Source organism: Cryptomeria japonica, chromosome 9, assembly GCF_030272615.1.
Source record: "Cryptomeria japonica chromosome 9, Sugi_1.0, whole genome shotgun sequence".
Lineage (NCBI taxonomy): Eukaryota > Viridiplantae > Streptophyta > Pinopsida > Cupressales > Cupressaceae > Cryptomeria > Cryptomeria japonica.
The window spans coordinates 404,888,330-404,911,959 of NC_081413.1; the positions used below are offsets into that span (position 1 = coordinate 404,888,330).

Here is a 23,630-nt window from a genome sequence, read left to right on the forward strand (position 1 = left end):
ATTCAAATTAGTGTTTGAGAGGCTACAAATTGGTGAACTTCATCGCCCAAGGTGTAGGAGTAGATGGAGCCAATACCGAGAACCACACGTTCAGCAGACAGGGAGCCACAAACAAAAAACTCCTTCAGCACACACGAACCAGCAACATGAAAAAAGTCAGAAAACACTCCACGCTTCTGAAAATGACACACAAATCTGCATCTTTGTCCTTCAATCCGCTCTCCTGAATGAAGAGAGGTCTCAAGCTCGATTAGTTGCTATTTCTCAAGCAAGAAATCTAGCAAACGCTAGGAGGTATGCTTTCCTCGAAGCTCAATGTGAATTTCGACAGCACTTCGTTATATTTTCTTCATGGATACCAAAATGAGAGACCAAAGTTCTTATTTATAGCTTTTACCAAGCCAAATTCAAATTCAAATGCTCTCCAAATGCGTCCAAACCAAATGCCATTACATTTCACCTTCATTAGGCGTTGCATTTTATTTTATTTCCTTTACACAAGTTCGCCCAACTCACATTCACCATAAATCGCCATTTTTGATAAATATAAGACTCATAAAATAATATTGATGAAATTGTACTTTGGTGTCTTAATATGAAGGTGGAATATTTCGCCAAATAGACTTAGGATAAAAATAATATTTCCTTTCTTTATGTCGTCCAAGATCATAGTAGAGTCACCTTATTAAAATTGCCAATAATGTGTAAAGTGAGTGCTCAACAATGACTTATAAATAATAATATAACTTAGGCAATCTTAGAAAATCGTGCAACTTGCCTTAAGTTATAATTTAATCAAAAACACCATGGCGACCCCTTGAAGTCACAACACAAATTACGCCTAGGCCATGGGGAATAATAAAGTATTAAAAAATACTTTTGCTTCCAAAACCTTAATATAGCCTAAATGAGCTGAGGCCAAGGCACTGAACTGCATTGTAGAAAATAGTCATGTGAGTTTGAACATAGGATCTTGCCAAAAATAACACTATTGGACATAGCCACTAAGTTGAGTTGTAGAACCCCTGCCAACAATAGCATTGCTAAAAATAGTACGTACTATAAATAGCCTACTGCTAAAAATAGTAAGTGTGTCAAAAGTCATTTTCATCACATTTTGAGCAACCATCATGACTTACTAAAAATAGTAAGTCCAGAAATCATCTTTGAAGAATTTGCATGTCAAACCACGCTAGAGCTCTCAAAAAACCCTATAAAGCAAACAACTGTCATCCTGTCGCAATTTACTAAAAATAGTAAATTCAGAAATCTTTTCTGATTGGAATGCATGTTATACCATCTTGAAGCTCACGAAAAACCCAGAAAGAATCTAGAGAGCAAAATGTAGAACTCCTGCAAACACCTCTTTGAAAAACCTTCCTGAAGATAGGAACCCTAAATCAATCTTTGGTTAGCTTACAGGGTTTCCAAAATAGGCTAAGACTCCATCCATCAGTCTAGAACTGAGAAGGGGACATTACAGATACCCATAGGCAGACATTAATAGATGGGGAAGTCATCAAAGAAAATGAAGCACATGACTTCGCTTGGTGTCTCTATGTAGTAAGTATTGGGAAGGAATTCTTCGAAAGATCAAATATGGAGTCAGCTCTATTGAGGATAGCGGTCAAGAAAGTTCAAGAAGAAATCATCAATATTGTCAAGGCATTGTTTGCAAAATGACTAAGTGGACAACCTGAAGGACAAACTACTTGAATTCTTCTCCGTGGAATCCTTCTCAGTAGGACATCTGGAGAATGTTTCCTTGTTCTCAAGCATAATGTGCAAGACCCAGAAGATTGTGCCAAGATGGGAGAATCTTTTCTCCAAGTGTGAAAAGGATATTGCTATGTTGGAATATAAGTTGGAGACCGCATCGAGTGCCTCTGTAGGAGAGCTCGAGGCCATCATGACTAGGTTCCTCGCTTTTGCCGTCAGAGAGAGAGATAATGGTCGTCCTATTTTGGATGAGAATCTATTAAATGTATAATGGAGTGATGGGTCATTTAATGCATAGTGGGTGCTTTGATGGAGTGATGGGTCATTTAATGCAAGGTTGATGCCTTATTTAGGAGTGATGGATCATTTAATGCAGAACAGGCATGATTCCTTATTTATTACCATGTCCTCTACTTGGCGCCACATATGATCATTCCTGGTCAAACCCTGATTCGGGTTTTGCATGGGCAAACCTTAGCCGTTGATCTTAATGTAATTTAGGCCGTCCATTTTCATTTTGGGGCCTATAAAAGGGGTTCACCCTTTCATTTGTGAAAGGGAGAATTTGTAAGAAATTGTTGTTATAAGTTGTTAAGATAATAAGAGTGATTCATTGATTTTGGTGATTACTTGAGTTATTTTGAAGTCGCATGGTTTCTCTTCCTCAAATAGATTAGATTTGCTTTCAAGTAATTAGATGAATGAGATAGATAGCATTGTTTCATGGTGAAATCATTTTCTCATACCTATTGTAAGTAGATGATTTCTACTTGCAGTGCATGGTTGGACCGAGCCTCTTGAATGTGTATGTCTAACTTTTATTATCACATGAATATTGTTCGTCTTGATGGTATTCATTGGTGATATTAAAATCTTATGCACAGCCTTTGAAGATTGCACCTCTCTTTGCGTAGTTGTTTGAAGTTGGCGAAACAAAGCATGGTTGATTTCACCCGAGCCTTTGTTGTCTTTTGAGTTCTTTAGATTTAGATTAGAATCTCTTGAAGCCCTTTCCTATTTACTTTCCGCATATTTCATTGAGAAAAGTTCCAAAAAACACTTATCATTGCCAAATCATTTGCAAAATTTCCTTGAAATACAAATTGTTCAAAGTCTTCTTCATTGGATGTAAGTTCCCCTTGGATTACCAACAAAACATCAAGCCAAACGAGCTCATATCCAACATAAAGTCGCAAGTTCACAGTAGGAACCTTGGAGTCACCTCTATGATCTTTGCAATCCTAGCATACGAGGGGTCTTTGCTCAAGAGAGGATAGAGTGACCGTAGGAAACTTTATTCAATGTTGGTGTGGTCATAAAACACCCATCAACAGGACCTTAGTCCCCAAGGCATTATCACCTTTTCTGAAGCTTGCAAGCCCAATGGCTCAATGAAGGCCCATGGTTTGTGAGCATAATAGCTTAGCGAAGACACACATCCTGTGAGAAAGTTATCCTAGCAGAGGCACATGGCTTGTGAGCTCAGCAGCCTAGTGGGGGTTTGAACCTTGGTGGAAGCCACAAGAATGTTATGACTTTAGCATTGCGCTACGTTCTTATTGGCTTATTTTTCATAAATTTTTGTTAAAATTGAAAGTTAAGTAATTTGATTAGAAAGTTTCTGAAAAAATTGTGTTGTATCAATTGTCATGGACTATGTAAACGTAATGGCTCTAGTTGAATATTTTGCCTTTATGCTATTATAATGTAATTTATGCTCACTAATTTAAGCTTTTGTCTTTATTCTATTGTAATAGTTAGTTTATTCTTTCTTATGCAAACATTGAGAAGTGCTGCCTCTGGATAAAACAAGGAACATAAAATGTAAGCCAAAGCTAATCCTCACATTAAAGGGACGCATGGGCCTCATATATTTAAATTGGGCTAAAGCAAGAAAGGGCAGGTATTCATGTGAGAAAAGGAAAAGCTAAAAAGGATATTTATCTTTAAAAAAAGAATGAGAACATTGCTTTGTGAATGAAAAGGTAAGGGCATTAAAAAAAAAACATATTAAAAATATTTAGCTTTACTGTTTTGGCGTTGTGTGTCTTTTATTCCAGCAAAAGTATTTTTGAATGCAAATCTCAAACATTGATAATGAGAATGATCATCATAGATTTCGTATTCAACAAACTTTTGATATTTGGAATGCTATGCTATTGTGTATTTTTAGAAGTATTTAATAAAAGATTTTGTGGCTTTTATTTTGTCCTCAACATGGTGTATTAAATGAATTTCTTACTTTTATCATAAGTAATTTACCGTGTCTGTTTTGAAACTGGATGTTTTGATTTACAGCTATTTTATGCATATCTTCTTCCTTTGAGAATAATTACACACTATTTTGATGCACTCTCCTTTTATTTTTCATTGATTGTACTTTTTTCCCCTTTTCACCCGAAATCTTTTTAAGACTGTTATAATAGGGAAGCAAAACCACTTGAGCTTAAAAGGACTGTACTCGAGCTTCCCATGTGTAGGCTAACCATTGTTGGGGAGAGGGAAATCTGTTCAGAACTGAAGTTAATATTCAACTGCTCTCTTCAATGGTGTACCCCTCTTGACATACTTCCTTATTTGGGAATCAACTCTTAAACTAGTCTTTTCTCTTTGTTGGTAGACATGCAAGGAGAAGCCTTATATTCAATGAATTCATTATCTTGCTAATTTCTCAGAAGTAAATCTAGTGTGCCAGTAACGAGTCAATTATCTAGCTTGATTAGTACTTCTCAAGCAGCTTTTGAGATCATGATCACAAAGACTTTTTGAGCCTTAAAAGGCATGCACAAAGTAGTCAACACAAAAGCCTACAAAAGGTTTGTTATGTCTCAATCTCTTTTACTATTGCTCATATATGTGGTCCACATACCGCCCATTTGCTATAAAAAGGATTCCAAAGCTTTACAATAGCTTGAAATTTCTGAAACATCATTAGATTAAAATCAATCTGAAAGCTCCCAATTGAGTACACTTTTTCCAAGGTATATCAAATCTTGTAAAGGCTTGAAATCCTTCCTTTCCCATTTGATCAAAGATTTGATCTAACAGTGTATAAATCCTTTGAAGCCCTTAAATCCCTGTACACGATAGCTTGTCTGAAAGCCCTCAAAAGAATTTTAGCACTTCTGACCTGTCATAATAGGATTGTAGTGGAACATCTTGACCATTAATTTAAAGGAAAAGCTTAACCCAATGATGAAAATATTCTTTCATTATAAAAAGGACCCCAAAGCTAGAAGTATTCTCTAAGCACCCGAGAGGCTATTGATCTAGATTGGTCCAATGGTCAAGCTATTTTGTGATTAAACAGAACCGCAGATTGATACAGCATTCTTATGCCTGAAAAGGAGCTTCTTTCAGATGGAGCTTGAATAACCCCTTGAAACTTCCAAAATGCTTCCAAATGTTAAATCAATGGCTCTACTTATGCTGTTATCTACTGAGGAATATTCTGCTAGAGCACATGGATCCCAAATTTCCTCTCAAGTCTCGCAAGATAATTTTGTTTTCTCATTTGATCATGATCCCTGGCATTCTCTGAATATTGAAGAATGCAAAATTTATTGAACTGTCATAATGTTTGTGATTTTTCTTTTTGGAACAGAAGTTAATTGAGTGTTAGAGATTCGCTTCCCTAAGAAAACCCTTGAAGCTATCAATTTTGAGAAAAATTAGGAAACCATATTGCACAGGGTAATTGGTCTAATTCTATTTTTATCCATTTGTAACTTTGACCAGTTTTGTAACATTTAATTGTTGTAACATTTGTTTATTCTTGCTAAAAACAACCACCATAAGCTCATTCTTGATCATCTTCCATGAGTGTTAATAAAAGAAGGCTGGAAATTTTATCAAGCCCAGGAGCTTTATCAGATTGGAATGAAAAGACAATTTATTTGAATTTTTTTTCCATAACAGGTCTGAGAATGCTCTCATCGTCACACGTTTTGAAGATTTTTGAAGTTGTTGTAGAACTATTGTTCAGTGTTCTGGCATCATTTTTTGTGTGTTCTAGTAAGAACGTCCTAGAATGAACGAGTAGCAGATGCTACCATCTGAGAGGATTTTTCATAACAGTCCCATCTTTCTTTGACTTTTTTATTAGAGTTGATGTGCTATTTATTCAGAACATATTTGATTTAAAAAAGTTATATTTTAGTCATCATGTTTTATGCACAGCTCTCATGGTCTCTGTCTCCAAGTTGTCCTCTTCAATGTGCAGAGTAGCCAACTGTTGTATGATGGATTGCTTCAAAATTAAGGTATTGATGAGAGAAGTCTCCTCCTAGATGTTTTTGAACTGCTGCAATCTTAGTGGAGATTGTAGTAATTGCTGAAAATTCATTCTCACTTCCTTCTTGTTGATGAGTTTTCAAAGTTATAAGTTTTAGTTTAAACTTATAATTGTCATGGTAACGATGCAAATTGCTCATGTCCACCACTTGTTAACTTGCTTGTCTAGATCAGCCTGGCTTAATCTCTTTCAAATCTAAACTGGATTTTTGTCTCATAAAAGTCTTACTTTGTATGCTTCTTGATATCGGCCAGTGATCTTAGTGTGTTGTTACTCTTGTTAACCACTAAATTATTGGAAGAAGAAATCCAGTCCCTTAAGAAGAATTCTTTCAATTTTTCTGTTACATAGCTTCTTCCTTTTCTTCTGTTACACCGAGAATGAAGTCATTAACAATCTACCATAAAGGAGGACTGTTACAGTTTCATTAGAGTCTGTGCTCATCAATGATTAGAGCTTGTTCCTCTTTTCTTTTAGTTAGTAGATTTGACAATGTTGAAATCCCTGTTAGAAGAGGGAGGGAGGAGTAAGAAGATGTTTGTAGCTGTGGTAGAAGGTTGATGCAGTTGTTCCTGTATTAGGAAACATAGATATTTACCATGCAGAAGTTTATTTTTAGTTAATAAAAATAAAAGTGATTGATTCCCATGGGAAGAATTGATAAGAAGAAAGACCATACTTGGATTAGTGTTCTTGTTCTCAGAAAAAAGATGTTTTGTTTTTTGACCCAGTTCTCAGCAAACTTTAGATAATTTCTTGATCCCATTCTCTTTGTTTCTTGTAGAAGGACCACATCAACATTTTCTTTCTTGAACTTCCTTTTGGTGTAAAAACATTTTTTGGGGTGCCTATGCCCCTTAACATTCCATAACAATACCCAAAGCAAAGGGATTGTGGAGTTATTTGAGTACTTTACCTAGGAGGCTTCTTAGTTTGTTTGATCTTTGGTCCATATTTGTATTAGCCTTGTAACTACCCCTAGATATGTAACATCTTCCAATTCAATGGTTTTTATAGAAAGAATACCTTTTCAGGGCTATTTCGGGAGTCCCAAATGCTTGAGTTGGTTGGGATGAGATCTATGATAAATGTGCTTGTGTGAATGTCCTTTTTGCTTGTGTTGTGACAATTGACATCGGTTCTTGAGCTTTCTGCTTAATCTTATAGTAGTTATTTTGGTGGAAGCTTTTCTCGATAGGATTGTTTTCTTGGATGCTACAATCATCATTCTTCTCCTCGTCAACCTGATCTTTTAGGCTGCAAAAGGATTCACTGACTAGATTTTCTTTTCTGTTTCAGTGGCCTATTTTCATTTTTTTTTGTAAGATTTATGAAATTTGTTCTTAAAGGTTGTATTATACTGAAAATTTGTTTTCTGAACTTCGTTATGCATGGGTGATGGTTGTTCCTAGTTCCTTTTGCTCATGTCCGTGAATGAGGTTGGATCTATTCTGGATTTCCTTCTGTCAGTAACACCCTTAACCAGATGACCTTTTTTTGATAGACCTGGCATATAAAAGAGATATTTTGATAGTCCAGGGTCACTTTCATTCAATGCTTTGCATGTTGATCCAGACAATTTGGAGTGGTTTTTCAAAATTAAGTTTGATACAGATTCTTGCACAATTCAAGACTCCTAGGTATTTTGTAACTTCTGATCCTGCAATTTATTCACCTATTGGAGTTCAATATTTCTATAAGGAAGATTCCTACCAGTATTTACTTAGGAGTGATGGCATTCTAGCCAAAATAGAAATTGTACTTGGTAATCATCCATCAGATTGAAAGACAAGAACCAATGTTTCGTAAGAAAACATGTTTTCTTCATGAACCAATGCCCTCCTTTAAACACAAGACACTTCTCTTTCTAAGTGGAGAATGCTGCTAAGAAGTATCCTTTGCGTGTCAACATTATTTGCACACATCTATTGGTTTCCGACTCTCATGGGTCTTAATTCTCTGTCTTTTAAGGTCAGGGAATGGCTGCATGAAAGTGGAAATTAATGTTCTCTCATTGAGCATCCATAGCTTATGTTACATATCATTGATTTAGGACACTTTTGAAAGGAATTCCTTTTTAAGGCACCACCAATTGTTCTTTTTGGCAGGAAAGTGGAGTTTGATGATTTTTATTTGCCAATTTGGCATGGCAATGCACAAAATTTCGAAGCTCATATTTGCATGTTTGCAGTGTTAAATTACAGCCCCACGTCTCAATTGATTATTGTCCCCCAAATCTGCCAGTTGCTAATTAAAGTTTGGCCTACCTTTTCGGCAATAATCCTTATATAATTTTCATTTATTATGAGTTTTCAGTGCAACCAGGGATCATTGTCTCTAGTTGGATGATAGCCTTGAATTTTACTTAAAATTTGAGATAATAAATTTATAAAGAATTTAATTTATTAATATCTGCAAATACTCTGTTCAAAATAGAATATTGAACTTAAATTGTGACCATCCTAATGTACATGCTCAGAGCACAGAGGATATTCTTTTTACACTTAATGTAGGCATGTCTTTCTTTTCACAATAATATCACAGCCATAAGAATACATTCAAAGTTAACTTGTCAAGCAATACCAATGCTTTCATAGGTGATATTATGGGATCATATTGAACTGGAATATAAGTTTATGATGCAAGAAAGCTCTTGAAAGGATACCTTTTATCTTGCTTATCCATCAACTATTATATTATTATATAGATATTTATCCTGACCCATTTTTCTTGGCCCTCATACAGATTGCCGATTGCAACTGATGAAAAAGATTGCATCTTTGCGAGCAGTGGTTTTAGGTGCATGCATGAGGGAGATACTGAAAAATCTTACATCCAGAATAGTTTATCCTGATGCTGGCCAAGTTATAACGCTGGTGCAACATCCCAAGGAGTCTTTCTTTCTTATTCCCTTGGTAATTGTGCAGCATGCAAAGTGTTTATGTTTATTGGCTTCACTTCTTGGACATTTAAGGGTCTTAATTTATTGAAAATTCATATTTAATTGCAATATCATCATTTAAAATCGTGTTCTTTAGGTTGATAATTAGCAAAAATAAGTTCTTTGGCATATGCTCAGAATCACTTTAGAATGTCATTAATGAACATATCCAAAGGTCGGAACATTCATTGTTCTGGAGTGATTGAAGCAGTAAAAGTCATACATCTGTGTTTGAGCATGGTAGTTATTGGTAGGTCTTAATTCATTGAAAATTCATATTTAATTGCAATAACAACTTACAAAATCTTGCTCTTTAGGCTGATAATAAGAAAAAATAAGTTCTTTGGCATATGCTTAGAATCACATTAAATTATCATTAATGAACAGATCCAAAGGTTGGAACATTCATTATTCTGGAGTGACCGAAGCAGTAAAGGTCATAAATCTGTGTTTGAGCTTGGTGGTTATTGAGCTTTTGTCAAGTTATGAGTTGCTTTATAAATAAATATTTAAATATTAGGAGGAGTCATTAATGTGAAACAAATTAAACCTGTCGGGAATGCCATAAGGAAAGAATAACTTCTGGTCCCTTTTTGTCAAATTTGGGGAACAAAAACATTTGTGAGTATGTTGATCTTATCATAAAATATGCTGTTTCTAAAACAATAGTGGGTGGTGGTAAATGCAATGGCATGGATATTTGGCAGATGGAAAAGATGATGGTGGTCCTTCCAGTGCATTTTAAGGATAGCAGTGATGCAGTCCTTGCAATTTCCTTTCTTCAGGTACACAAGCATTCTAGGTTAGCTTGGGTTCTTAATTTTAATATCATGGAAAGTTCATTTTAAGATAATTGTATATGCAGGATTTTGTGGAGGCAAGGCGCTGTTCAGGATTGAAAAAAGCACCATCTTGTATTTGGTCTCAAAAACCACCTCAAGAGATGAAAGGAGCACCTGCCTATACATCCAGTGCCAATGCAGGGTTTTTGTCTTTTGGTATTTTCTAAGTGTTTTCCTCAAATTTTTTTTAAGTTTTTAATGACACAAAATTGCATATCATTTTTCATTTGTTCAAAGAGTCTGTCTTTATTGATGTGCTGAATGGTTCAGCAATCAAGGGTCTGAAGTTCAACACTTTTTCAGGCATTGCAGTCTTTTTGAGGATCTATGATTAGAACAACCCATGCATATTAACATGTATATGTGATTTGTTGAACATGTGTAGTGATATTTCGTCATCATGTTGAAGGTGATAAGCTTGACAGGACAGTCTGGACCTTATCAAGCTTTCATGCATACCTGAATTACCATATAAAGGTAGGCAGAAGCCATGAAGCATATATGTTTTTTTTTAACTGTTGCAATGTCATAGCTCTTGAAATAAAAATTCTAGCTTGAGATCCAAATCATTTTTGGTTGTAATCAGTTATTGTCATTTGATTGCTTGTAGTGATATCTGAAACCATGAAGTGTGAATCTATTTCAGTAGTCCAAACTTTGTCAAAAATTTAAAGAACGTGCTCAAGATTAATTATTTCTAATAATTTTTTTCTGTTTTGCATGTTGTGCTCGTTATTGTGTAGTGTTCTGACCCAATTTTCTATGCCAAAATTTTGCCACTTTTCTCAGTTTTATTTCATCGGCATTCTGTCAAACAGTTTTTATGCATACTTGTTATAAAGTTTTCTGAGCGCAATGTTTTATGTAAGAACCCCTGTTCCCCCTAACTGAATTTTTGCACTAAAATTGTATTTTCTGATTTCTTGCCCTTGCTGATATAATTTTCTAAGTTTGAGTTTTGAAAGTTTTTTGCAATTTTTTTGATATATTTGCAATGCTTGATGAAAGGAAATAAAAGAGCAAGGAAAGGAAAATTAATCCAAGAAAGTTTATGATGAAGTAATTGTTACCATGAGAAAAGCAAAGACCTTAGAGCATCACCCAAATGTGAAGAAGGAGGCACAAGAACTTTTGAAAGGGGAAAAACAAAGAAAAACCCCTTGTGATATTATGAATGAGGCAATGCCTAAAAATGAGAGAGAGAGAGAGAGAGAGAGCAAGAAGCTCTTTACAATATATTGTCATTAAGAAGAAATGAGAGAGGAGGCATCTCTTAAATAGAGATGAGGAGAGGAGTTACAAAGTAACTCCCAAATCTATGAATGCCACCATTCATAAAATGTGTGTGCCATGTGTCCACATCCTCTTATGGAGGAAATCTAATATTCCTTAATAAAGGAAAATAAAAGAAATGACTTGTCCTCACACATGTACTAGAGGACAAATTACATGTAGGAATTCCAAAGGAATATCCTAAACTAAATAAAAATAAACCTAAGCTAAGTAAAGATTAAATATTCTAACACCCCCCCTTAAGCTTTACTTGGGGAGCTTACATCAAACCCTTCAATGGGTTGTAATCCAAGATTTTTACAATGAAATTGAAATTTTTCTTTACAAAGTGGCTTGGTCAAAATATCTGCAACTTGGTCTTCCCCCTTGCAATAGAGGAGTGAAACTTGCTTGTCTTCAATTTGTTCTCTAATAAAGTGGTGTTGGAGAGCAATGTGTTTTGTCCTTGCATGGAAAACTGGATTTTTAGCCAAGGCAATGGCACTTTGGTTGTCACAATACAATGGAGTTGGTTCATGTTGAGGTAGACCCAAATCTTCAAGTAGTCTTCTAAGCCACAAGACTTCTTTGGAAGCATTAGTGCATCCTTTGTACTCAGCTTCAGTGGATCCAAGAGAGGTAGATTGTTGCTTTTTACTATTCCAAGAAATTGCTCCTGAACCAACAAAAAAACAATAACCACAAGTAGATTTCCCATCATTGGGATCTCCACCTAGATCGGAATCAGTAAAACCTTTTAAAGTAAAATCAGAATTTGCATCATAAAACAAACCTACATTAATTGTTCCTTTAATATATCTTAAAATTCTTTTAGCAACTTAAAGTGTGTTTGTTGAGGTTTAGACATGAATCTTGAAACCAAACCAACACTATAAGCAATATCTGGCCTAGTAAGAGTTAAATAATTTAAACTTCCAACTAATTGTCTATACAAAGTAGCATCAACAAGAGGAGTTTGCATATCAAGCATTAACTTAGTGCCTAATTCAATAGGAATTGAAACATGATGAGCATCATTCATTTTAAACTTATCTATGAGATCTCGAGCATATTTACTTTGAGATAAGAAAATTCCTTTAGAGGTTTGCCAAATTTGCATTCCTAAGAAATAATGTAAAAGACCTAAATCAGTCATTTGAAATTCTTGATTAAGTTGAAACTTAATATCAGAAATCAAGGTATTGGAACTTGAAGTAAGAATCAAATCATCTACATACAAGATAATAATTATAATATCATCTTCACTATGTTTAATATACAAGTTAGGATCATTTTTACTTCTAATAAAGCCTTGAGAAAGAAAGAATTCATTAATCTTTGCATACCACTCCCTAGGAGATTGCTTTAATCCATAAATTGATTTCTTTAATTTACAAACTAAGTGTGCATTACCTTCTTTAATAAAACCAGGAGGTTGAGACATATAAATTTCCTCATGTAAATCACCATTAAGAAAAGCACTTTTAACATCCATTTGGTGAATAGGCCAATTCATTCTAGAAGCTAATGCAAGCACAAGTTTAATTGTAGGCATTTTAGCAACAGGAGCAAAAGTTTCAGTATAATCTAAGCCTTCAATTTGAGAAAAACCTCTAGCAACTAATCTAGCTTTAAATTTACTAACTTGATTATTAGCATTCAATTTAGTTTTATAAAGCCACTTGCAAGAAACAAGATTTTTACCATGAGGCAAGGGAACTAAATCCCAAGTTTTGTTAGAAATTAGAGTATCATATTCTTCCTTCATTGCTTTTTGCCAATGTGGTTGATTTTTAGCTTGATCAAATGTTTTAGGATCATTAGAATTCATAATAGTAGTCATTAAAGCATAATTACAATAATTAACTCTTCTAGCTTGAAGTTTATCCATTCTAGCTAAGTATTCATCACTATCTTGAATTAAAGATTTAAACCATTTAGGTCTTCTTTTAGAAGTAATGGATTCATCACTAGAAGAAGAGTCATGAGGAGTAGAGTTATTATTATCATCATCACTATCACTAGAAGGAATAGAAAGAGATGCATTAGGAGTAGGGTTAAGAGAAGGAGGTTGGTCCTCCACAAGCACAACTTTGGTTTGACCAAGTTCATCATCCTCCACTTTAGAACAATCATGAATGCCTTTTTCTGCAATACAAACATCTCTTGCAACTTTTACCTTGTTAGTAATAGGATTGTAAACTCTATAACCTTTAGTATTTTCATCATAACCAACAAAAATAAAAGGAGAAGATTTAGCATCTAATTTTTTCCTTTTCTCCTTAGGTTTGTGAACATAAGCTATGGAACCAAAAATTCTTAAATTCTGCAAATTAGGCTTTCTACCAGACCAAGCTTCTTCAGGAGTTTTATCCTTTAAGGCTTTGGTAGGTGTTCTATTAATTAAATATGTTGCACAAGCCATAGCTTCAGCCCAAAACTTGTAATCCATATTTTTAGCATGCAATAAACATCTAGCCATTTCAACAATTGTCCTATGCTTCCGTTCTGCCACACCATTTTGTTGTGGTGTATAAGGAACGGTAAGCTCATGTTTAATTCCAAAAGATTTCAAATAAGCATTAAATGCATTATTGACATATTCTCTTCCATTGTCAGTACGAAGAATCTTAATTTTAGAACCAGATTGCCTTTCTACAAACATATGAAATTCAATAAACACATCAAGCACTTGATCCTTACTATGAAGGAAATATATCCATGTTCTCCTTGAAAAATCATCAACAAAGGTAAGTGCATACCTTGAACCTTGGATGGAGGGATTCTCCATGGGACCCAAGAGATCACTATGAACTAGATGCAATTTAGTGTATGCCCTCCAAGATTGACCATGAGGAAAGGGTTCCCTATGCATCTTACCACTCATGCAACCATTGCAAACAATTTGAGAAGGAACAATACTAGGCAATCCATCAACCATATTTGCTTTTTGCATCAATGAAATATAATCAGAATTGAGATGGCCAAGTCTTTCATGCCATATAGTAAAATCAACAGTAGTAAGCAAAGAATACTTTGGAGGAGCAAATTCATAGAACTTGAATAAGTTATCACTATCCATTTTAGCAGTAGCAATAACATGATTAGTGTTTGGATCAATGATATAACATATGCCCCTATAAAAATTAATCTTATAATCTTGACAAAGTTTAGGAACTGAAATCAAATTTGATTTTAATTCAGGAACATAAAGAACATCATGTAATTTCCCATTAGGAACATTCACATCACCAATAGCTTCAACTTTACAACTATGATTATTAGCTAATTGAACAGGAATATTAGAAGTATCGGGATGCAAAGATTCAAAACATTCTTTATGAGAAGTAACATGTTGAGATGCACCAGAATCAATAATCCACTCAAGTGGTTGAGAAACATTATAAGTACATGTAAATGCATGACGAGATGAATTACCATTATTATTACCTTTCTTATAATGAGGTTTATGTTGATTATTTTGATTATTTTGATTCATGGGCTTTTTACCATTTTGTTTCTTAAAACAATTATTAGTAATATGTCCATCTTTCCCACAATATGTGCAATGGGGTCTTGTTTGAGAATTATTCCTTTGATTATTGTACATATTATTATGATTATTATTATGAGAATTATTATGGTAGGATTTAGAATGAGATTGATAATTAGAAGATTTGTGATTATTATTATGATTATTATTATGATTATGATTATGTTTATTATTATTGGATCTAAAGTTATTATTATGATTTTGATTTTTAGACATAAAAGCATGTTCACTACTTTTAAGAGTACCAAATTGAATTAATTTAGCTTCCTCTTGACGCAATAAATTACGAAAAATATCATATGTTAATTGAGTAGCTAAGCTAGGAATAGCAAGTTGAGCATGAATATTCGTAATAAATTGTTGAAATTGGCGAGGAAGACATTTTTTAAGAATAAGATGAATTAAACGTAAATCAGCTAGAGTAACTCCTAAACCAGTTAATTGACTATTAACAGAATCAAACTTTAATAAGAATTCATCCATAGTTTTAAAATTCGTATACCTTAGATCTTCAAGTTGATCTTGAAGTTGAATTTTTCGGGATTCATTTGAGCTATCATAAGTAGTTTTCAAAATTTCCCAAGCTTCATGCGCTTTTGTACAATTTCCAATTAAAACATACAAATCAGGAACCATTGAAATACCAATTAAACCAAGTGCTTCCTCATTTTGAGCCTTCCATCTATCTAGGTCGGCTTGAGGAGCAGATGTAGCGGGTTCAAAAGTTTTATCAGTCGCAACATCCAAAAGGTGTTTGAAACGAAAAATAAACGAGATATATGTTTTCCAAGAGTGATAATTGGAACTATTTAATTTAATTTCTGGAATTAATGTAGACATGATAGCAAAATAATGAACAAATTATGCTTAATATTGAAAAAAAAAAAAATGCCCTCTTGGATAAAAAATAAAAAAAAATTTAACCTCCTTGATTAAAATTCAATAATAACTTTTCTTTTTTTTAAAATAACAATAAAAAAAAAACTATTTAACAAAAAATATTATTTTCAAATCCTAAAAAAACTTTATATTAAAAACTTTAAATATTAATAATAAAGCAATTTTATATTAAAAACTTTTTATAAAAAAATATATATATTAACACGTAAACAAAATATAAACTTTTATATATTTTTATATATATTAAAACTTTATTTTAAACTTTATAAAGAAACGTTTTAAAACTTTATAAATTAAAAGGCTAAACTTGACGTTTTAGTCAAATTTGAATGAGTAAAGTTATAAAGCTTGCATGAAACCGGCATAAACTGTTATATAGAGCAGGAATAAGTTATCAAAATATCTGCAAGGAAACCGATAAAGAATATGAATATTATTGGTAAAAAAAGACGTTATAAACTTAGACTACAAATGAGTTAAATCAACCTATAGAAACGTATAAGAGAGAAAGCAGTTTAAAAACAAAGAAAACAGAGTCGTTTAAACAAATGATTTCTTGCAGGGAATTTATAGTGCCCTGAGAAATCCTACCCCAACTAACTTACAGTGCAGAGACGTTATGACAGAGGTGCAAAGAAAACTGTTATGACAGAGGTGCAAAGAATACAAACGCTCTTCAAAGGCTCTAAAAAACGCAGGAAAGAAGTTAGGGTACGGTCTGAGAGAGAACCAGGCACGGGAGGCGGATCTCAAAGAGAAGCCGCAGGAGGCGGCGACCTGCAGAAGCAGGTGGCGGCGTCCGAAGGGGCCAAAGACCTAACGTCGAGTGTGGAGGGCGTCCAAGGCAAGGCGACCACAACCTGCGGGGGGCGGAAGAAGAGCCACGTGGTGAGCAGAAAACCCACGGCGTGCAGCGAGGATCACACCCGAACGGGGACTGTGGGGAGCGAGGATCGCAAGGCGTGCAGGAGGCACGAAATGCAAAGGGCACAAAGTGCCAAAAGCCGGCTCGAAAACCAGCAAGGGGCGGCCGAAAGGAAGCCCAAGATGGGCCAAAAGTTGACGACGCCCAAGGTGAGGAAACAGCTGTTGCTGCTGGATTTAAAAATGCGTCAAGCTGGCCCAGCAGAAAAGATAAGATTCAAAGAAGTCTTGAAGCGCAGGGGAGGGCTACAAGAATACCTGGATTGCAGAAATTCAATCTTGTGGTTGTGGGGCAAAAATCTCAAAGGTTTGCAGAAAGATGCTCCAGTTAAAGTATCAGATACGGACAAAGGCAACAAACAATTGGATTCACAGCAAGCTTCAAGGCAGGTTAAGAAACGAAAATTTGGTGATATGGCCTATGAGGGAGACAATGATTGGGATGTTTTGATAAATGGGGAAGAAACTAATGAAAATAAGACTGGTGACAAAGAACGTGAACCGGGGACAGAAATTTAACCCAAACTTAACCCACACAAGAATGCAAGCCAAGCTTACCCAGAATTGCAGACAGGACTTATAGACGCACTCAAGAGCTACTGAAAACGAAATGGTTTCTAGATACACAAAAAATGTAAGATTTATTATGTAAAGTAAACCAGGCTGAAATAAGCACAAACAAAGATTGAAATAGATCAATAGATATTAAAAAAGAGTTAGTATTCTGTGAATGAGGTTAGAAAATGAGAAAATTTGATAACAAAATCCTGCAAGGAAGCTTAAATTTCCCTTTTTTTTTTTTAATCAAAAAAGCTTGCAAGTAAACAAAATGAGAACCTGCAATATGAATCAAAGAAACAACTTTATGATGAAACTGTTTTGGCGGCAAGCCTTCCAAAACAAATGAATATGAAATCTAAAGTATGCAGGAAAAGAAGTTAGCACCGGAGTTTTGGCGACAAGCCTTCCAAAACTTTAAAAATAATTAAATTTAAACTATAAAGAAAGAACTTTGGCGGCAAGCCTTCCAAAGCCCTTTTTTAATAAAAAAACTAGAATAGAAGATTAAACCTGCAGGCAAACTTGTTAACAAGTTTGAAAAAAAGTTAAAATTTGAAATCTGAAACTAAAACCTGCACAATAGAAAATATTAGAAAAGAACTTCTTCTCCTCTCAAGAATGCCTCCAATAAGGTGAACTCCACAGAATGGTAACCTTCATCAATGTTAACTTAAAACAAGGATTAGAAACCTGCTCTGATACCATGAAAGGAAATAAAAGAGCAAGGAAAGGAAAATTAATCCAAGAAAGTTTATGATGAAGTAATTGTTACCATGAGAAAAGCAAAGACCTTAGAGCATCACCCAAATGTGAAGAAGGAGGCACAAGAACTTTTGAAAGGGGAAAAGCAAAGAAAAACCCCTTGTGATATTATGAATGAGGCAATGCCTAAAAATGAGAGAGAGAGAGAGAGAGCAAGAAGCTCTTTACAATATATTGTCATTAAGAAGAAATGAGAGAGGAGGCATCTCTTAAATAGAGATGAGGAGAGGAGTTACAAAGTAACTCCCAAATCTATGAATGCCACCATTCATAAAATGTGTGTGCCATGTGTCCACATCCTCTTATGGAGGAAATCTAATATTCCTTAATAAAGGAAAATAAAAGAAATGACTTGTCCTCACACATGTACTAGAGGACAAATTACATGTAGGAATTCCAAAGGAATATCCTAAACTAAATAAAAATAAACCTAAGCTAAGTAAAGATTAAATATTCTAACACTTGATACAACAATATAATGCAACAAAATAGAAGATATTGCAATAATAATTTTTAACTTAAAACCGAACATTACATAGGGAATACACAGCTGAAAATTCCATATTTTTTATATCAGCTTAGATACTTAGTATTTTCACAAAATATTGACAACCCAGTTCATAAAATATCCCCTATTATCTAAAACAACAATACCCAAAAACTTTGGAGGTTACAAATTATGAACTCGCAGATAAGATATGCCTTGAAACCCTCTGAAATGGATTCCAGAATGAAGTATAAAGTTTGCAGCAGTATAACAGCACAAAAGATAGCCTTCAGTGGATGCTTCTTTAATATTTTGAAGACTGCTCACAAACCCTTGAGATTTCTTGAAGACTTTCACCTCCGATCTGCACAATATATTTCCCATGTGCCAAAGAGAGTAGGCACAACCAGCAATAAATTTATTCAATGATATTTATCTTCAATAATTCTGATCTGCACTTAAAACCCTTGTAAACTTTTGAAATCTTTCACCAATACAGCTCAATTATGACTATTGGATGTAGCCAACCCTTAAAGTAATCTTCAGCTGATATTCACAACCTCAGTATGCTGACAATGGAGAGTGAACGTTCTCCAAAGTATGGAAAAGATTGAAAATCTGAAGAAACCCTTGGTCTCTTACAAATCCCAAAAGCAAAGACAAATGATCATCAATATTCAGTTTGATTTGCTTTTTGAAACCTTTTATATCATCTCTACTCTTAAGTGCCTTTAATGATTTAATCCTCTTTTGAAATCCACTTTTAGGTTTTTCATAGAACTTTATAATAAGTCTTCAAACTTGGGCTCTCATATTCATGAATAATAAATGCACTTTGATATCATTTAAAATAATATAACTTGTGTGCACATTAACTTGATGAAATACTTTAATATTTTGGCCTCCAAAAAATAATCCATTAATTGCACTTTAAGTCACTTAAATGGTGGGTCATGGCCCCATTGAATATAAAGTGACTTTTTAACTTTATAATATCCCTTTAATGATTAATTATTAATAAAGTAATAAAGTATTACTTTATTAATAATTAAAATAACATTACTCCATAAATACTCATTATTTCCCAATTCCGTCTGAACCAAGGAGTCGACCACTGCATCCGCTACGCATCCATCTGCCTTACTAAAAATAGTAAGGGTCCATCTCAATCAACCACTTACTATAAATAGTGTGTGAAACTGAGTCTAACGAAGGCCAATTCTAAACCAGACTAAGTTCCAGAGAAGAGAACACTCTGCCAACTGCCCACCAGGACTCTCTAACCATCTATTTTAGCCAAATATTAGGCTAAACCATCAAAAACAAGAACGAGCAAAAAGGGGACATTGCATTTTATGATGCTTGGTCAAATGGGTTTGCATTGCATGAACAATCATAAAACTTGTTATCTAGTAATGTAATGAAGCAATATAGCAAAAGTTTCCATTAGAGTATATCAAGAATTTATATGTCAGTTTACTGTATTGAAAAGCAGATTTACAGAGTTAAACAAATACAATAATCTGACCTTAATAACAGCAGGAATCACCCTTTGAATTAAGGCTGGAAACTGTACCCAAGCCCAACTTTTCACCTTTTTGTGGAGCAATAGACTCAAGATGGTCTGCACCTGACTTATGGAAACCCACAATCCTCACGTACTGCCTACAAACTCCTAGCAATCTGAGCCACCTCACCACTGAATGAAACTTTCACAACAATGAAGAAGGTAATTTCCAGCAATATAAGATTTCCATGCCCAGCAACAAGGCAATCACTTGCACAGCAAAAGACCACCTTACGGCCAACCAAAGAGGTCATTCAATCCCACAATCTCCTTGATTAGTATGGCACCTTGATTGTGAAGAGTAAGTCACCCAACAAGGGAGAGTTAAATCGTTTTGAATCTGTCTTAAACATCCATGCCTAGCAGTGTGTACATGGCATCCAGCAAGAACCAGCCCCACGCCCAACCATAAAGCTCACGCCTAGTAGTCATTTTTCATATCATGGTGTCCCTAACCATTTCTTGGCATTCACATTGGATGATTTCTGAGATGCAAGCAAAATGATAAACTTTAATCAAAATATCAGAAAATCAATAATTTTTCGTTTGCCTGCAAACCTTCGAAAAATTATCCAATTTTCAATCTTTTAGCTCTTGCGTGAAACCTTTGTGATTCCACTTGCAAATTCGCTAGGGTAGATGTCTCACCACCTGAACCAATTCCTTTAGGGTTTTTATCCTAGGGTCTTGTTGACGTGTATTTTGTACACCATCATACACAGAATAAAATACCTAAAGGCATCTTATCCTCTCTTGAATAAAGCCTCCGAATGCTGAAGATGTCGCGAAAAGGATCAATCGGGATGACTTCAAGGTTCCTGTATGTAGGGTCTCTACGTGTGGATAAGCTCCAGTGGTATGATGTGATTTGCTGGAATCACAAGGGGACTTACATTTGATGATTGAACTTCCGATCTACTTTGCTGGAACACAGGCTCTTACTAGCTTAGATTTGAAACAAAATGAAAAAAGATGAGTGCGAAGGGAGGATCTAATCCTAATACTAAGAATGTAGGAGCAATGATTGATTTTTTGATGAAACTCTAACTAGGTCTTGTTTTGACATCAATGGAACATCTACACAAGGCTAGTGCGATCTTCTAAGGGAAGCTTTATGATGTTCAAATCATCACCGCAGGCATAGACACCATCAAGTTGATGCATATCAATGAAGAAGCGACAAATTGAAATTGAGCTTAAGCTGAACGATTCCAGTTGACTACACAAGGCAAGTCTGCAATCAACAAACTGCTAGTAGTATGGATATACGAATTCCATCATCAATCAATCACATTTCCTCCATTCATCTAATCATCTACCATCTAAGATTGAAGACTCAACAAGAAACCATGCAAATTGCAAGAAACGACACACTTCACCATTACTTCAATGAAAATGGAGTTTGTTTACAATCAATGGCAACAATTTCTTGCCTTGTCCTCCTATTCTACTCTAATTACTATTCTATCAACTATATTCTAACTCTTCCAACTATTTACATGCTATCTCTAACTTATTGCTAATTATTTCTAATTAGCCTTTACAAATGAAATGCCTGGGCTTATATAGTGCCCACAATACAATTTGATGGCTTAGATCAATTCGAGATCAATGGCCAAGATTCAACAATGAAAACCCTAATTAGGGTTTGTTACAACCATTACATAACATTTAATGCTTGACCAATGACAAAATTGTATTGCTTGGACACATGTCCCTTCTAGAAAAATCGACCAATGGATAGCCGGGGTAGGTACATCGGAGTTTGTGCCACCTTCCATGAGTTAAGTACATTGAATCTGGACATGCTGAGGTGGACCTCACTGATTGGAGAAATGATGACTAGGACACCACCTCATTTGACACTTGTAACTTGGTAGATATTCAACTTGATGTTGTTGAGAAGCTTGCTTTAATTAATTCATCTGGAACTATTTACTTCTTCAACGAGCCCTTGTTCTAACTCCGTGTGTCCTTGATGTGCAGGATGATGATGTACCTCGCCTTGAAACGCTGGATTGAAAGAGGTCGCCCCTGTCCTGGCTTGATCGTCCTTGAGGAGACCGTCCTTGATCCGACTTGATTTTCCTTGATGAGATCTCCATTTGATGCCTACACAACATTTCAAAATTAGTAACATGATTTTGCAATACATAATATAAATTAGAGAGCAAATTTTAGGAAACTTAATGATAAGTCCTTTATTAATCATTTCCTAAAAACGACTGAGCTAAGGGAAAACAAATTTTCAAAATTCAAAATTAAGGCAATGATGATCAAAATTCGAAATTAAAACAAGAGATCTTGCCATACCTTACTGGAGAGCTTAACTCTAAAAATAAAGGAATTCGCCTAGGCAAAATTTGAAATAAGATGGTCTTCAACGTGATCTCCCTTCAAAATAGCAATTTCGCCACCTTTCAAGTTTTTGACGTGATCTTCAAGCCTTTGACAAGTTCGCACCAATAGAATTTTCAAGTTCGCACCCCTTTTGAATATAATTCGCACCTCTTTGTCTTCCTTAAATCACACTTGAGATGATAAAATAACAATGTGAAAATAATGATCTTCACCACCCTCCTTTATAAGTGCTTACCTCTCATCATTATTTAGGCCGACTTTTGTAAAAATAAAGCAATTATAAACGATTTTTTAATAAATAAGAAAGGCTGACCCTCATAAAACAATAAAATACCAAGCGCTCTATAATAATTAATTAATTTGCCATCGTTTTTAATTAATAAACTTCGATTTTTTTTACAAGGCAAAAATTAATTAATATTTAAATGCAATATTTAAATGCTATTTTTAATTAAATTTTCAATCTCATCGAATTTTCTAGCATTTAAATAAATTCAAAAATGTGTTTGAGCGCCAAAATATTTTGAAGATGGAAAGATACGTACCTCATCGCCCTGGTCCCTTGGAGAGGGACAGGAGCGATCCATCAACTGGGTCTTGATTCTTGCAATTTCGACGTCCAAAGTATTTATTTCCACGTTGAATTAGACATTTTTGCTAGGATCTTTGAGCTTAATTGACTTGTTTGTACGAATGAATGCATCTCATGACTATTATCGCCCTGGTCCCTTCCTGAGGGACAGGAGCAATCCTAGTGTCCTGGCTCAAATTTGCAAACTTTTGATCTTCGTTCTTCGTTCATTGCCTTCCAAAGGACGTCCTTGACCTTGCCTATCCTTGCCTTGTCTTGGTTTTGACGGGACATGAGTGTTTTGATGAAAATCGCTTTGGTCCTTGTCCAAAGGACAGGAGCGATATAATCTCTTTAGCTCAAATAATAACCTTTTGACGTTCAAAACCCTTGTATATCATCTTCAAAAGACACCTTAGACCCTGTATGACCTTGCAAAACATTGACTTAACGTGATTTTTGCATGAATTGGCCAATATGATCAATATCGCTCTGGTCCCTTCCTGAGGGACAGGAGCGAACTTCAAGTTTTTGAGCTTGTCCTTGCTTCCATCAACTTGCCATCACTTTCATCGCGTAGAATGAAGTCCCTTTGATCCCCTTGGATACTTGATGTTTGATAAACTTTCAAAATTTAGAGCCTCATGAGGATTTCGCTCTGGTCCCTTGGAGAGGGACAGGAGCGAACCTAGGTTTTTAAGTGCAAATCCTTCATTTTGGCGATCCTTGTAACTTTGTGCTTGATTGAGACGCTTCGAAATGCCCTTGCCACCTCTCACCTTGACTTGGAGTTGTTTGAATTTGAGGAAAAGGCAACATAACTAAGATATCGCCCTGGTCCCTTGGAGAGGGACAGGAGCGAATTTGTACTTGTAG

General features: G+C 34.9%; 1 protein-coding gene across 4 annotated transcripts in view; it reads left to right on the plus strand.

Moving 5' to 3' along the window:
* LOC131073263 (actin-related protein 2/3 complex subunit 2A) overlaps positions 1–23,630 on the plus strand; it is a 152,491-nt gene that overhangs the window by 67,915 nt on the left and 60,946 nt on the right. For all 4 annotated transcript variants that reach the window (XM_058009681.2, XM_058009688.2, XM_058009673.2 and 1 more), the window contains exons 4-7: positions 8,759–8,928; positions 9,662–9,739; positions 9,820–9,952; positions 10,182–10,273. In XM_058009681.2, the coding sequence (XP_057865664.1) occupies positions 8,759–8,928; positions 9,662–9,739; positions 9,820–9,952; positions 10,182–10,273 (473 nt within the window). The remainder of the gene's footprint in view (positions 1–8,758; positions 8,929–9,661; positions 9,740–9,819; positions 9,953–10,181; positions 10,274–23,630) is intronic.